At 50.6% G+C, this 13421-nt stretch overlaps 1 protein-coding gene across 13 annotated transcripts in view; it reads left to right on the top strand.

The window, feature by feature from the left end:
• CACNA1I (calcium voltage-gated channel subunit alpha1 I) overlaps nucleotides 1–9987 on the top strand; it is a 178600-nt gene extending 168613 nt beyond the window's left edge. For 11 of the 13 annotated variants that reach the window (XM_080590042.1, XM_080590047.1, XM_080590052.1 and 8 more), the window contains 4 exons: nucleotides 1082–1198; nucleotides 1560–1725; nucleotides 2479–2675; nucleotides 4115–9986. In XM_080590042.1, the coding sequence (XP_080446168.1) occupies nucleotides 1082–1198; nucleotides 1560–1725; nucleotides 2479–2675; nucleotides 4115–4816 (1182 nt within the window). In that variant the 3' untranslated portion in view covers nucleotides 4817–9986. Of the gene's footprint in view, nucleotides 1–1081; nucleotides 1199–1559; nucleotides 1726–2478; nucleotides 2676–4114 lie in introns of all 13 variants that reach the window. The other 2 variants (XM_080590045.1, XM_080590046.1) reach the window with 1 other exon arrangement.
• Nucleotides 9988–13421: the final 3434 nt, after the last annotated feature.

Here is a 13421-nt window from a genome sequence, read left to right as displayed (position 1 = left end):
GTCATCTCTCCAAATGTTCCACCTGCTCTTAGAGCGCAAAAGCTGTACCTACTTCTTGCAAACACAAAAACAGGGGAGGACAAGATAACTGCCCAGGAAGCAAGCTCTCCTGACTGAGACAGCCCAGAATATAACTATTGAGTCAGGTGCTGGTGGTGGGAACTGATGGGACTCTAGAGACCAGCAACAAAAAGTCAAGCACAAGAGGGGATAGAGCAGCTGCTTAGGCTACTAGAAAAAGGAGGGTACTTTTCAGGCATTGTAGGATGAGATGAAGTCAGGCTGAGGGGAATTAAAAGCTTGGCGGAAGGAGGATGGGAGAGGGGACATATGCTATGAAATAGGCTGAATGATGAAACAAACTCAGGCATGGGACTGGAGCAGAGCTGAGCCTCAAGGACAAGAAAGATGCAGTAGTCAGACTTGGTTTCAGAAAGCAAGAGAGCTGAGCATGGGAAGGCTGGAGGGGTGAGTTTAGGGATGGAGAACAGGAGGGAGGGTGGTGTTAGCTGAGGTCATGGGTAGGTTAGAGGTGAGGGGAGATAAAAGATGCAGGAAAGATGGAGGGAGATGGGGTTTCAGTGGCGAAGGTAAGAGTATATGAAAAGCATGATACCGGCATGGACTGCAAGAGGCATGACTACCCCTGGAATGAAAGCACCTTCATGTTTAAGCAGGGCTGTTCTTGGCGCCTTCAGAGGGATGGGTCCAATCCTCATCCCTCAGCAGAGCAGATTGCCTTATCATCAGCCTGAGGGAGCCCTTTTTCTGCCTGGCTTTACTTGCAGGGCCTTGTGCTAGCTGTATCGCTGGGATGGATTCAGGACTCCTTTCTGTAATGCTGGCACTAGGGGAGCATGGACTGGTGGTGGGCTGCTTGCAGATCTTACATTCAAGCTTCCTTAAAATTGGATTCTCCTGTCCAGCCCAGGTCTGGGTTAGGCAGTACCTGATATATCCAAGGAATATAACGTAAAATTCATCTCGGGTCTACAGGCTCTTACTTATCCATCATAAACGGTGTGAGTGCTTGAAATGTGGGCTCCAGACGTTCAATGACAGCTCCTTTCCCTTCCTGCAGGTCCAGCTGGCCGAAATGGAAGCATTATCTCTCAACTCAGACAAGTCCTCTTCCATCCTTCTAGGAGATGAGTCAGATAATCGCAGCACTTCTCAGCTGAGTCCTAAGGAGACCAAGGTTAGCCCCAGGTGGTCATGGGCATGTTGCACTCTGTATTTCTGTGCCTGCTTTTCTGAAGTGCTCAGTATTCATCCAAGTGTCCCTGCTGAGGAATATAAATGCTGGTCACTTTTCAAGAGCTTCTCCGTAGAAGAGGAAAAAAAAAAGGATGTACGTTTTTGAAAGTTTTCTTCACTGCTGTCAGTAACTGCCTCTGAACGAGACCAAATTTAGGGGATTTTGGTGGGAAATCTGAGCATCTCTCAGCTAACTTGAAGATACCTTCAGAGTCAGGCCTTTCTGAGGCTTTGACAAGTCTACTCTGTTGTCTGCTGTTAAATTTCACCAAGCTTTGTCTTCACTTATTTTTTTCCAACAGGAGGGCAAGGACAGCCCTGACTCCACTGGGGTAGGAGATTTAGGGGAATGCCTCCTCCCAATATCCAGCGCGGATGGCTCTACAAACCCAGACAGTTACTTGTGTGAAATGGAGAAAACTCCTTTCAACTCAGTCCAATCTTGGCTAAAGCATGAAGGTACCAAAGGTAAGGACAGCTTTCATCATTCTCCAGGTTTGCAGAGAGTGTGGGGTGGTGCAGCTCATCTGCCTTCCTCCTGCCTTCCCCCATGCCAGAAATGGAGGTAATCTGATGTGGGGTTACACTAACCAAGAACTAGCTTTCAGTTTGCCAGTCCTCAGGAATGGGGTGAGGAGCATTTCCTTCTTCAACTGCTATGTCTTCCTCCCTCCCTCAGACTTGCCTACGTGTCCCCTGAGACCAGGCTCCTCAGATACAGACATAGGGAACATGTAGCAGGTCTGCCCTTTGTGGAAGTGCCCCTATTCTACTCCTGAGTGCTCTCTAGCCTCCTGTGGTCACCAGGTTTCCTAAATCACCAGTTAATTTATCTCCCTTCATCCCTTGCTTTGTAGAATCTGGGATGAAAGTCCTCTGTCAGTGATTGACAGATTGGTTGAATCAAGGCCTTATGGCTCAGCCTTTCCCTCCAAGAGCAGCAACAGGAGAGGCAAGCTGGGCTGTTGCTTTACAGCTCTGAGCTCTGTTAGATCTTCAGGGTCTGGCACAGGTTTTGGTTGTTGTGCAGAAAGAGGGACTCACGGTGTGAACAGTAGACTGAGGCTCCTTGGCCAGGAGTGCATGTAACCGAATACCCTCCATGTACTGGACTTGCAGGACCCTCAGTGTAACAGCAGAAAAGACACCAAATCAAATTGGAGGACTCCTAAACATTTTTTGTTTGTTTTCTCTTCCCCATTTATTTTGGTGCTTTGTCAGTCCCTCCCAGCCCCTTTTCTCCAGGTACATCTTGCCCTCTGTTACCTGTACCAGCAGAATTTTTCCACCCAGCCATCTCTGCCACCCAGACAGGGCCTGAGAAGGTCTCGTGTCCACGCAACCTTCCTAAGATCTCTCTGCAAGGCTCATGGGCATCACTGAGGTCTCCGAGTGTGAACTGTTCACTTCTTCACCAGGTGAGGAATCCTCTTTCCTCTCTGAAGGAGAGAGGCCAGCTGTGGTCAGAGGCTGGGTGACCTGGATCTGACCTGCTGGAGGAGCACAGGGGACTACAGGGTGCAGGAGGGCTGGGGAGGAGAGAGATTTGTACACCAAAGGAGGGTTGCATAGCTCCATCCCCTGAAATTATATGCTTTTCTGCTTTGGATCAAAAAGTAGCTTGACAGCTGCAGCTAGCCCCACATGAAAATGAAATCATATCACTTTTTAGCTTGCCCCTGAGCCACTGGACCAAGTGCAGTGCAGACACCTGCATGCACAGCAGCCACAGCGTGAGCCAGGGAGATGGCAGCCGCATAGCCACTGCAGTCCCTCCAGGCGCCATGACTCTGGATCACACACCTGCTTTCTCCCCACCTACGTCCTCCACAGTCTGTCGTGCCACATCCGTACTCCATGTCCCAGAGCTCACTGTTTTTCCCCTGCCCACTTAGATCTTGCATTCCAGAAAGGTGCTGTCTTTTTCTGAAAAGGCAGCTATTTCTCACTGAAGAGAAGAATAAAAGCATTGAGGAAAGATCAAGTGTCTCTGAAGAGCAGAGGAGACAGAGAGATGAAAGCACAACAGAGATCCCTGTTATTGTTCTTGGAAGATACTCCATGAACAATTCCTGTTTGAAGTGTACAGGGACACTCTATTCCAGACAAACTAAGAAAAAAATAAAAATAAATTATATGTTATCCAGTTCTATGTGATAGACACAGTTGGCACAATACAAATGTGTATAAATTCACCAGGGATAAATTTAGCCTTGAACTGAGGCCACTGAATTGTTGCAGCGTTGGAACTTCTCATAGAGTTTAGACATGACGGGAGAGAGCTCTGGAGCCGGCATAGTGCTGGGGCAAAAGTACTGAGCCATTGTAAAGGAGAAATTGGTAGACTTCTCATTATGTGAGGTAAACTGTATTGAATAGCTATGGTTTGGGCGACTGGACAACACCAAGCTGAGTAGTGCAGTTGACACACTGGAGGGAAGGGAGGCCATCCACAGGGACCGCGATAGGCTTGAGAGGTGGGCCTGTGTGAACCTCGTGAAGTTCAACAGGGCCAAGTGCAAGGTTCTGCAGCTGGGCTGGAGGAAGCCCAAACATGAACACAGGTTGGGTGATGAGTGGATTGAGAGCAGCCCTGTAGAGAAGAATTTGGGAGTATTGGTGGATGAAAGGATTGGTGGTGACAGGACAAGGAGAAATGGCTTTAAACTAAACGAGGGTAGGTTGTTTAGACTTTTAGCATGTTTCAAACGGATAGTAGCTGCCATCCTCAACAGCAGGGAGAGAGGGAGGAATGAATTTATTTCTTCACATCCTAAATCATTTAAAAAAAATAAAAGAAGTGTCTCGTCTGTCTTCTTGCCTGAGCTCTGTATGTTTTCACCCCACTGCTCCCTAGGCCCCTGAGAGTGACACCTCGCTGGACAGCCGGAGCAGCAGCTCGGCGGGCAGCCTGCAGACCACACTGGAGGACAGCCTCAACCTCAGCGACTCTCCCCAGTGCACCCTGGACCTCCCGGTGGGCCTGTGCCCTGTACCAGCCGCCGGCGACCAAAGACCCCTGGCGGCCCCCCTCTCCCCGGCCTCCCGTCGCCGCAGCTTGCGGGGCCGGGGGCTCTTCAGCCTGCGGAGCATCCGCCGGCACCAGCGGAGCCACAGCAGCGGCGGGAGCACCAGCCCCGGCTGCACCCACCACGACTCCATGGACCCCTCGGACGAGGAGGGGGCAGGCAGCAGCCTGCGGGGGGGCGGCAACAACAGCGAGCCCTCGGAGACCCTCAGCAGCCTCTCGCTGACCTCCCTCTTCTCGCCCCCGCCGCCGGGGCTGACGCTGGGGAAGAAGTGCAGCAGCACCAGCAGCCTCCACGCCAGCCCCTTGCCCCGCCGCCCCGCTGCCCACCACACCAAGCCCTTCTACACCGTCGACCCCCGGGGCTTCCTCTCCATGCCCTCGTGGGTGACGGACTTCTGCAAGGACACCCCCTCGCCCGGGCAAGGAGAGGAGCCGGACGGCCCTGGCAGACTGGGGACAGGGGAGCGCAGCTCCCCGCTGCCGTCCGAGCTGGAGCTGGGTGACGGGGTCAGCAAGAGGAACAGATGAGGGTCCCTGGGGTGCGAGGGGGGGAGCGTTCGGCCGCCAGCATGGGGAGCGCGTTTCACCAGCTGCTCCCCAGCAGCGATTCCAAAGGATTTGCGGGAAAAAGAACCAGGCAAACAAAAAATTATAAATATATATATATACATAAATATATATATATATATAGAATAAATACTCTGGTACCGTACCTCAGAGGCGTGGGAGAGTGCAAGCAATACGGGAACAGTCCTGCCCGAGGGCAAGACCTGGACCATCACTGCAGAGACTACAGTGACTAGAAAAGGCCATGGGGCTGGGAGGGACGGGACCCTCCGGCCAGGTGACTGCTGCCTGGCAGCCATTTAGTTATATACATATATAGAGAGAGATCGATTTATTTATTTTTTTTACCGAGAGATTACGAATTTCAGAAAGTGCTAAGGAGGAAGGAGCAAATGGGGGCTGAAGGAGGTGCTATGCAGAATTAAGGGGGGTGGGCAAGCAGGGTGGGGTGAAGGGAAGCGGGGTGAGCAGCAGGGAAAGAGCATCCGGGGCTTGCCTCGCCTGTTTCTGGGAACTTCCTTATTGTTCATGCTTCCATTTCAAACATTAAAAATTGTGGGCCAGGTCTTCAGGTCTAGCGTAAATTGGCCAAACAGTGATTGTGCACTTCTGTTGGTGTAGTGCAGCGGAGCTCTGGCTTGAAGTGGATTCACTGCTGAAAATCGCGGGAAAATCTAGCCCTGGTGGCGGCGAAAATCAAACAGCCGTGGAGCACGGGAAATGTTTTGAGGTGAAAAGCCTGGCTTTGAAAGGAATGTGCAAGCATAGAGGGGGTGCTCATGGGTGGAGGGGATGGGGGCTCTGTGGTGTATTTTTGTAGCTGTTTTGTTGGGTTTGTCCTTTGCATTTTGTTCCAAAGAAAGAAAACTGCTAAGGGAAAAAATGTGCAAGGTACACAAGGAAATTTGGAGTGGGACAGGCAGGGGAGGAGAGGGAGGGAGAGGTAAAAAAAAAAATAGGGAGAGGGGAAACTGCACTTTTCCCCTTTCATTTGCAGTAATTGTGATATTTTCTTTTAGAAGCCCAAAGGTGCAAAAACCATCTCTAGAGAAACCTATCTGTTATTTTTGTATCTATAGCTATATATATATATATATATATTAAAAGACGACAAAAATAGAATTTTAAAAAGGACAAATAAAAGCAAAGGGGGCTTCAACACAAAACGTAGTGGGCCCCCTGACTGGATACCAACCCTGCCCTACGTCCCGGCAGGAAGAACCTACAAGAGCATCCTTGGCTTGGTGATGGCTCTGCCTCTTCTCCAGTGTCACCTCCATCCGCTGGTGTTTTTCCAATTTCCATCAGTGTAGCCGGGATCAGGGGCCTGCTCTGTGTGCATCCGTGGATGTGGGGAGCAGAAACATCAGCGTGTGTGTCTGTATGTGTGTGTGCATGCACAGATGTGAGGGTGCTTGTGTGCATTGTGTCCCGGCTGGCTCACCAGATGGTGAGAAGGAGGGAGCTGCATCCAGCTGTATCACAGGAGACCATCCATGTGCTGCGGGGTGGTGGGAGAGGGCAGACCGATTCCTCAAACCGAGCTTTCTCAGGACCCCAATCCAGAGATATGATCCTCTCCCATGTGGCTGCAGTGAGGTCTCCAGGGGCTGTGTCCCCCATTCCTCTTCCAGAAATGTGACCACACGTGTCTCCTTCCTCGCTGGGGCCAGCCCACATCTTCCCTGGTTTTGTGCCCTGGCCAGGTTTACAGGTGGGTAGGAAAGGGCATCAGCCAGCCACCCAGGGGGGCACTAAGACTTTGCGATGTTTCCTCCTGACCCACACAAGACCCACCAAGGTATCTCAGAGGAAGCAGAGAAGGGCAGCAGAGGGAGGACAGCAACCCTACAGAGATGGGGAGGCTGATGCACTACTCAGAGAAAGAGCAGGGCTCACTGGTGGATTCCCATCTCATTTTTTTCCACCAGATCAAGAGGGTCACTGCAGCAGAGCTCTCCCTGTTGGCATTTGAGGCATTGCAGAGTGGGTGGCACACCACAGACTTCCTGGTTTTATCGTTACCTGTCTGAATTTTAAGCTGCTGCTGCATTTTATGAACTGGAGTTGTAAACAGCAATCACGTCAATTGGGACAAACAACAGAAAGGAAAAGGATAATTACTACACGGACTTGACTTATTTGCTGAACGGAGCGTTTGTTGTCTCGGCAGTGTGCACGCTGACTGCAGGGAGGTCAGACCTGTGGACAGAGGACAGGAGAGCCCAGGTCCTCCTTGCAGAAAGGTTTCCAGTCCAGATTAATTAAAGCAATAATAAGGGTCTTTAAATGCCTTTTTTTTGCGCTCGTTGTTCTTTGGGTGAGTTGCCCCTGCCCGCTCTCCCAGGGGCAGAGAGGAGAAATGAGACACGTGGTTCCTTGTTCTCGGGGAAGGAGGGCAGTCAGACCCCAAATGGCCAAACATCAAACTCAGGCTACACAAGGCTTAAACTCAAACCCAGAAGCCAGAGGTAGGGCTTACAAAACAAACAAATGGGGAAAAAATATATTAATTAGTCCAACCCCCTCACAGACCGATGCATAGGGTGTTTCCTGCAAAGTGGCTGTAGGGGACTTGGAGGTGGGCTTCCACAGTGCTAGAAGCTATATGGTCATGATACACGTATGGCCTGCAGGTGAGATAGCTGGGAGGGAAGAGGGGTCACACTCCAGGAGGAGCTCACCCAGGTTGCCAGCAGGAGGATCACTACTCCTCCCTCAGTAAAGGAAACACGGGCCTGTTGAAGGTGCAGGTGACTGTGGATCATATCACAAGTCTGGGTGACTGCTCACCTGGTTGCTTTCACCTCCCCAGTGAGAGCAAGCAGTAGGAACTACGGGCAGATGGACAGGCTGGATTTCCCCCCAGGGCTGAGGAATGGTTTTGTGGGGGATGAATGCTGCCTGAAGGCCCCAATTCCTCCTCTGAGGAGTCCAAATCACCTGCTGCCTCTGCAAAATCCTGCCCACTCCTTCTGCAGAGGGTGTCTGCCCCCCCTGCCCCTCACCACTCTGCAGACCCTGCTCCAGGGCTGCAGCTCCTGTGCCAGGCCTCCTTGCCTCCATGCCACGGTGGGCAAGGCGGTGGTGGAGGCCTCACAGGGCGACTAGCAGGCCCCAGGGTGGACGTGCTCTCAGCTTATTCTCACTTCCTCCTGGAACTGACTTGCAAGGGAAAAATCTTTGCTTCTCTGGTGGTTGGGGGTTTGTGACAGCCCTTGTGCTCTGCATGAGGTCTCCCCTTCACCTCCCGACGGGGTCATGCCACTGCTTCTGCCTCCCCAGGAGAGGACTTTCACCCTGCGCCGTACGACTCCAGTAGAAAGCTTCTGGCTTTGGAAGGAGGTTGCCATGGAAACAGAAGAGTAGGTTATCTTTAGAGAATATTTTGTCTCTCTCTTTAAATTATTTACTAACTGTTTGAAGAGGAAGGAGGAAACATCCGTCCTTCCCGAGGAGGACGCAGGATGCTAACACCCAGCAAACACCTTGTGTATCTGCTGGGGCTCTCTGCAGCGGGGCAGGTTGCGTGGTTTCTCCTGGTGAGAGCTGCCTTTCCCAGCTGTCAGCACCAGCAAAAACCTCCATCATCACCCGCCCACCTCCCAGACAACACCTGAGGGCAGCCCAGGATCTGCCTAGCCTCTCCTACTCCCTGCTTCCCACGGGGGAATGCTTTGCAGCAGCTCCTGCTAGGAAGCTCCTTGCTGTTGCCAGCCCAAGATTGCTCCGTTGTGTCAAACTGCCTCACCACCTTCACACCCTGCCCTTCCCCACACTTGTCACCAAAATCATCTCTTCGCCCTGCTTGAAGCCAAGCTCCTCCACGTGCCCTCGCACCACTGCCGCGTCCTCCTTTACCAAGCTGGATGCATTTAGCGCTTTCCACCTTGCCTTGCCAACCAGTTTCTCCACCACTTACATCATTTTTTCTAAGTCCTCCATGTACATTTTCCTCTCTTCCCACATCCTCCAGTCCAGAGCAGCACCCAAACTTCTCACCTTCTCTAAACTGCCCATGGAAAACACACCAGTATTTATTTCTTCTGCACCCAGAGTCCCTTTCCCAGCACTGCCAAATGAACAAGGCATGCCTCTGGAGTTAATTCTCCTGGCTTCTCCATCTTCATCTGTCTTTCTCATCCCCACTACCATAAGCTTCCTAATGAAATTAGAAACACGGAAAGCAATGACCAGTGTGCAGGCTGTCGCCTTTCTTAGGAAGTCAGCATTGCTGTGCATTTGGGTCCCCAGCCAGTGAGGTGCCCAAAAGACACCACAGGAGATGTCCCCGTCACCCGCACAATGAGAGCAAAAGGCGTCATGGCAATGGTTTGGAAGCAGAGAGTTATTTTGGCCAATGTGCTGCCAGTTGCCAACTGAAAACTCAAAATTTTATTACAGAAGATGTGGAGGTAGGCAGCTTCGATTTTCTTGTTCTCATCACCAGCACTTCACAGAGAGGAGGAAAATTAAACCCCGCTGATTTTCTGGTGGGCTGAAATACAAAACGTGCAGCACACCTTGTAGGAGGTGCTCAGTGCTTTGCAAAGTCAGGCCCCTGGATGTATGCCATCTAGTTCAGTTTATCTGCATGTGATCTGACTTTCCAAATATTCACTTCCCTGGTCTTCATGAATACTTTATTTTATGAGCTCTGCCTTACTTCTCAGTTTTTCCATGTTATTTTTGTTCCTTGCTAAGCACTGGCTTCCAGTAGGAGCTCAGTATGTCGGTATCTTTGAATTATCATTCATTTCTTCCCTCTCATTTAGATATATATATTTCTTCTCTAGCACTTTTCCCTTCTTCTGCATATTTCCAAGCCCTGTGTTTATTTCTGCTAAGATCCTGACACACTTTGAACAAGAGCTGGCACTGTGATATTCAATATTTATGCCTCCCGGCCACTTCCAGAGCAGATGTGCTCAATTTACAAGTGAAGAGCTCTCACCCCCACCAAAGCCAGCAGCCCAGCCACCGCTTTGCAGCATGCCTCTTCTGCTCCGGCAGCCGTCACAGCAGTAAGGGCTCTGCCCTTTCACTCATGCCTGTGATGGGATGGCGCAGATGGCAGGGTACATCCCCCATGTTGCTGTATTTCCAAGGATGCTTCCCTGGAGGCCAGCGCACATCAGCCCCCACTGTCTCAGTCAGATGTATTGTTTCTGAAAACTTCAGAAGACGCTGTGGCTTCTTGTTGTTGTTTTGCTTCTGGTTTGCATTGCACCATGGAAAACACCAGCAGCCCCTCCTGCAGCTCTTCCTCTCCCTTTCCTCCAGCACATTCACCCTGGTGGGAATCTTTGTGCTGTAAATCAGGTTTCTGTGCTGACCATGGTGCAGTGGGATTTGCCACCTGTCACTGCCCTGCTGCCATCACTTCCTTTCTCTTCCTTCTCATGAGTGATGCTAAGGGAGTAGTGCTGTCCCTTTGCAGAAGCTGGCAGAGCATTTCCAAGAGAGGGGCAAGCAACCACCAGCACGAGCAAGCAGGGCGGCTACACCTCCTTCGGGCACAAACACCTATATGGGTGCAGATGTCACCTCAAAACAAACCATCAGTGATGGATGGCAAGCCAGAGAGAAAATATTTTTCAGTGAAACAACTTTAATCCAAGCTTTTGTTCTTAAATTGTGAAGTGCCTTCTTAGGAGAAAGCTGCCAACCCGCGCATGAGGGGAGACATTACCCAAGAACCCAAGGTACATGGTATGTGCACAGGCGGGCAGATTTATTACCCTGCCAGTCCTTGGTAAAAGCCTTGCCCTCGAGCTATCACAGCTTTGGATATGAAGTACCAGGTGGGCTTTCCTCTAAAATAACTGCTGTCACCTTTAGCTGCTTCTAATCTTTGCTGGGATGATAGCAATGAAAGCAGATGACCCCATTTCTCCTCTCAATTAAGACGTCACAGTTAATTTATGTTCCCATTTACACACTTCTTCACCCACGTCCTTATCTGAGCCTTGTGAGGGTTTTGTTTCAAGATACAATCTGCGCACAGAAATGCTACATACATGCTGGATAATAATAGGTATTCCTAATAAAGAGTCAAGAGCAATGTGAAGGGGTGGCCTGGATAGTTCTGCACTGGGGTGTGTATTCCCTCTACTTACATATTCCCCACACACTCACACATACAGGTACACTTATCTTTCTTGCCACAGTCTTTAAAAATGACCTTCTATCAAACAAAAAGTTAATAACATGGGAAGGACTGTTAATCAGTTGGCCACTGATTAGTTTGTGATGTTGTAGTAAGCCCAGGCGTAGGAAATAAATTGGAAAATTATATATATACATATATTAAAAAGAAAAAGTAACAAACAACATTTAATCGAACTAGAGAGGGAGAGAGCGAGAGGCTATTTTGAAAATACATTGGTGTGTTTTTATTCCTTAGGGTCTCATAGCCACTGTTGCTTTGTGCGTGTGTGTGTGTGTACGTTTGTAGGCACAGGCATGTATCAGTTGCACAGTGGCTGTGGTTTATAAGCAGATCTGCCACTGTTTCTGTTTTTAAAAGTGCGTATTGAGGCAATAAAGAGCCCAAACTGTTATTTACTGCAATTACTTAGGATCTTAATTACAGATCTCACAGATTCAGAGGGGCAGTTATCATCCACCTGAGCACCCACAGGGGTCTGCATGCAGAACGGAGAATGCAGGCAGCCAGCGGGAGCCTCTGCCCCAGACCCCGACACCCCGGAGCCTGCTCACAGTCTGACCCGTAATGCAGCATTTTGCTTCCAGTCCCAGGCACTTCTGCCATGGGTAAGGCTGAACAGCCCCAAATCCCTCCATGGCTCACCCACAGCCCCCCCTGCTCCTGATCACTGCCCACTGCCCCTGCAAAGCCCTCGCCTCCAGCCCCCAAGCTGCTGGGACCCCAGGGCCAGGGCTGCTGGCTCCATCCCAGCCTGGGCAGTAAGCAGCCTTCCCTTTGTGCTTGTGATGTTTATTTGTGTCCAACCAGGCAAAAATACAGCCTGCGTAACAAAGAGGTGAAAAGGCCCGAGGGGAATTTACAATAATGATGGAGAAAGCTAGTTAAGGGTCTGGAGGAGGTGAAGATCTGAATCCCGGCTTGAGACTGGGCTGATTCACCCTGAGGGACACCCTGCAGGTGCAGGTTTCTTCCCTCCAGCCTCCCGCTAGCTGCCACTGCATTTTTCTTGCTCTGAAAACCCTGCAGGAATCAATGCAGCGGCTAATGTAGCACTTCTGACATTTGAGGGAGGATTATCTCAGAAATGAGTGTATAAAATCTGATTCATCACAAGTCCAGAGGCGGAAAGCGGATGCCAGCTTGCCGAGTCCCTGGTAGCAGCCCTGCAAAGGCAGCACCCATGGGTGCGGGAGGCTGTGGGGCCTCGGCAGCACCCAGCGGCTCCGAGCGTGCAGGTAGGGCGGAAAGGAGGCAGCCCGGCTGGTTGTGGTGTTTGCTTTGCGCTGGTGATGATGCAGCGGTATCATTTCACGCTAAATGCTAATTTTCTGCTTTGCTGGCCTCAGGATTGCCTACATCCGTACCCTTCGTGGCAGCAATTAAAGGGCCAGGTGCTTGAGCTGAGGCTCTCTCGCTTAGCATATGCAGGTTGGGTACAGAGCACAGTTATGGAAGAGCTGTTTTTGCTGAGCATGGGCCACTAGACCCATGTACATGTGTTTTTGACCTGCTTCCCAGCCGGGGGCCAGCCTGCAGGATGAGGAGGTTGAAGCATTTAGAGAGGATGCGGTTTCTCCCCTCCACCAAGCTCCCAGCTCCTGCCCAGTGGGACTTTCTGTCAGACCCCAGAACTGAGGATGAGCAAGAACCTGGCCAGGGTGGACATGGGCTTGGACACAGAGGTTTCTCTCTCCTTCCCCCAGAAACCCAGGTGAGAAGGGAGTGTTTCCCCACATATTTTATACCCAACCTCTCCTCCTTCCTCTGTGTGCGAATAACAGCAAGAAAAGATGAGGAGCTGGGGACTCACAACCATGAGGGATTTCAGTTGTCATTTTGGACAGACCTCCCTCTGTCTCTTGTCTTTCCATTCCTTGCTGCCAATTCCCCCCCCCTTTTTTTTTCCTTCCCCCAACCATTTTACAGCCCCAAACCCTGTCCTTGAGCCCAGCTCTTCTCTTCCTTGTGTCCTTGTCCTTGCCTTTTCTGTAAGCAAGGAATTAAACAAGCCTTTGTGAAGACAAATCCATGTAGTAGTTTCTCTCTTTACTCCCTGGCTAGGATATCAGTACAATTAAAGAAGAAGCAGTGACCAAGGAAGTTGCATTTATTTTAATATCAGCTCTACCGAGTCAAGGCTTTGAGAGCATCCTCTGAGCTGCATGCATGCTTGCAACACGAGAGCTTGCTGTCAAGTCCCAAATCCTCTAGGTACACAGGTCCCTGCCACTTCTGGTGGCAATAAGCCCCCTCCAGACATGTAGGGATAGGGAAAGTGGAATCTCACCAGCACCAAGGCTTCCCCCTCCCTCAAACAAGGCCCACCTAGAAACTCAGTAATAAAGAGGGAAATTGGCAACCAGCCTAAGGTCATTTGCAATTTGTGAGTAATGA

Source organism: Anser brachyrhynchus (genome assembly GCF_964034855.1).
Source record: "Anser brachyrhynchus genome assembly, chromosome: 1".
Lineage (NCBI taxonomy): Eukaryota > Metazoa > Chordata > Aves > Anseriformes > Anatidae > Anser > Anser brachyrhynchus.
This window is presented reverse-complemented; position numbering and strand designations above follow the sequence as displayed.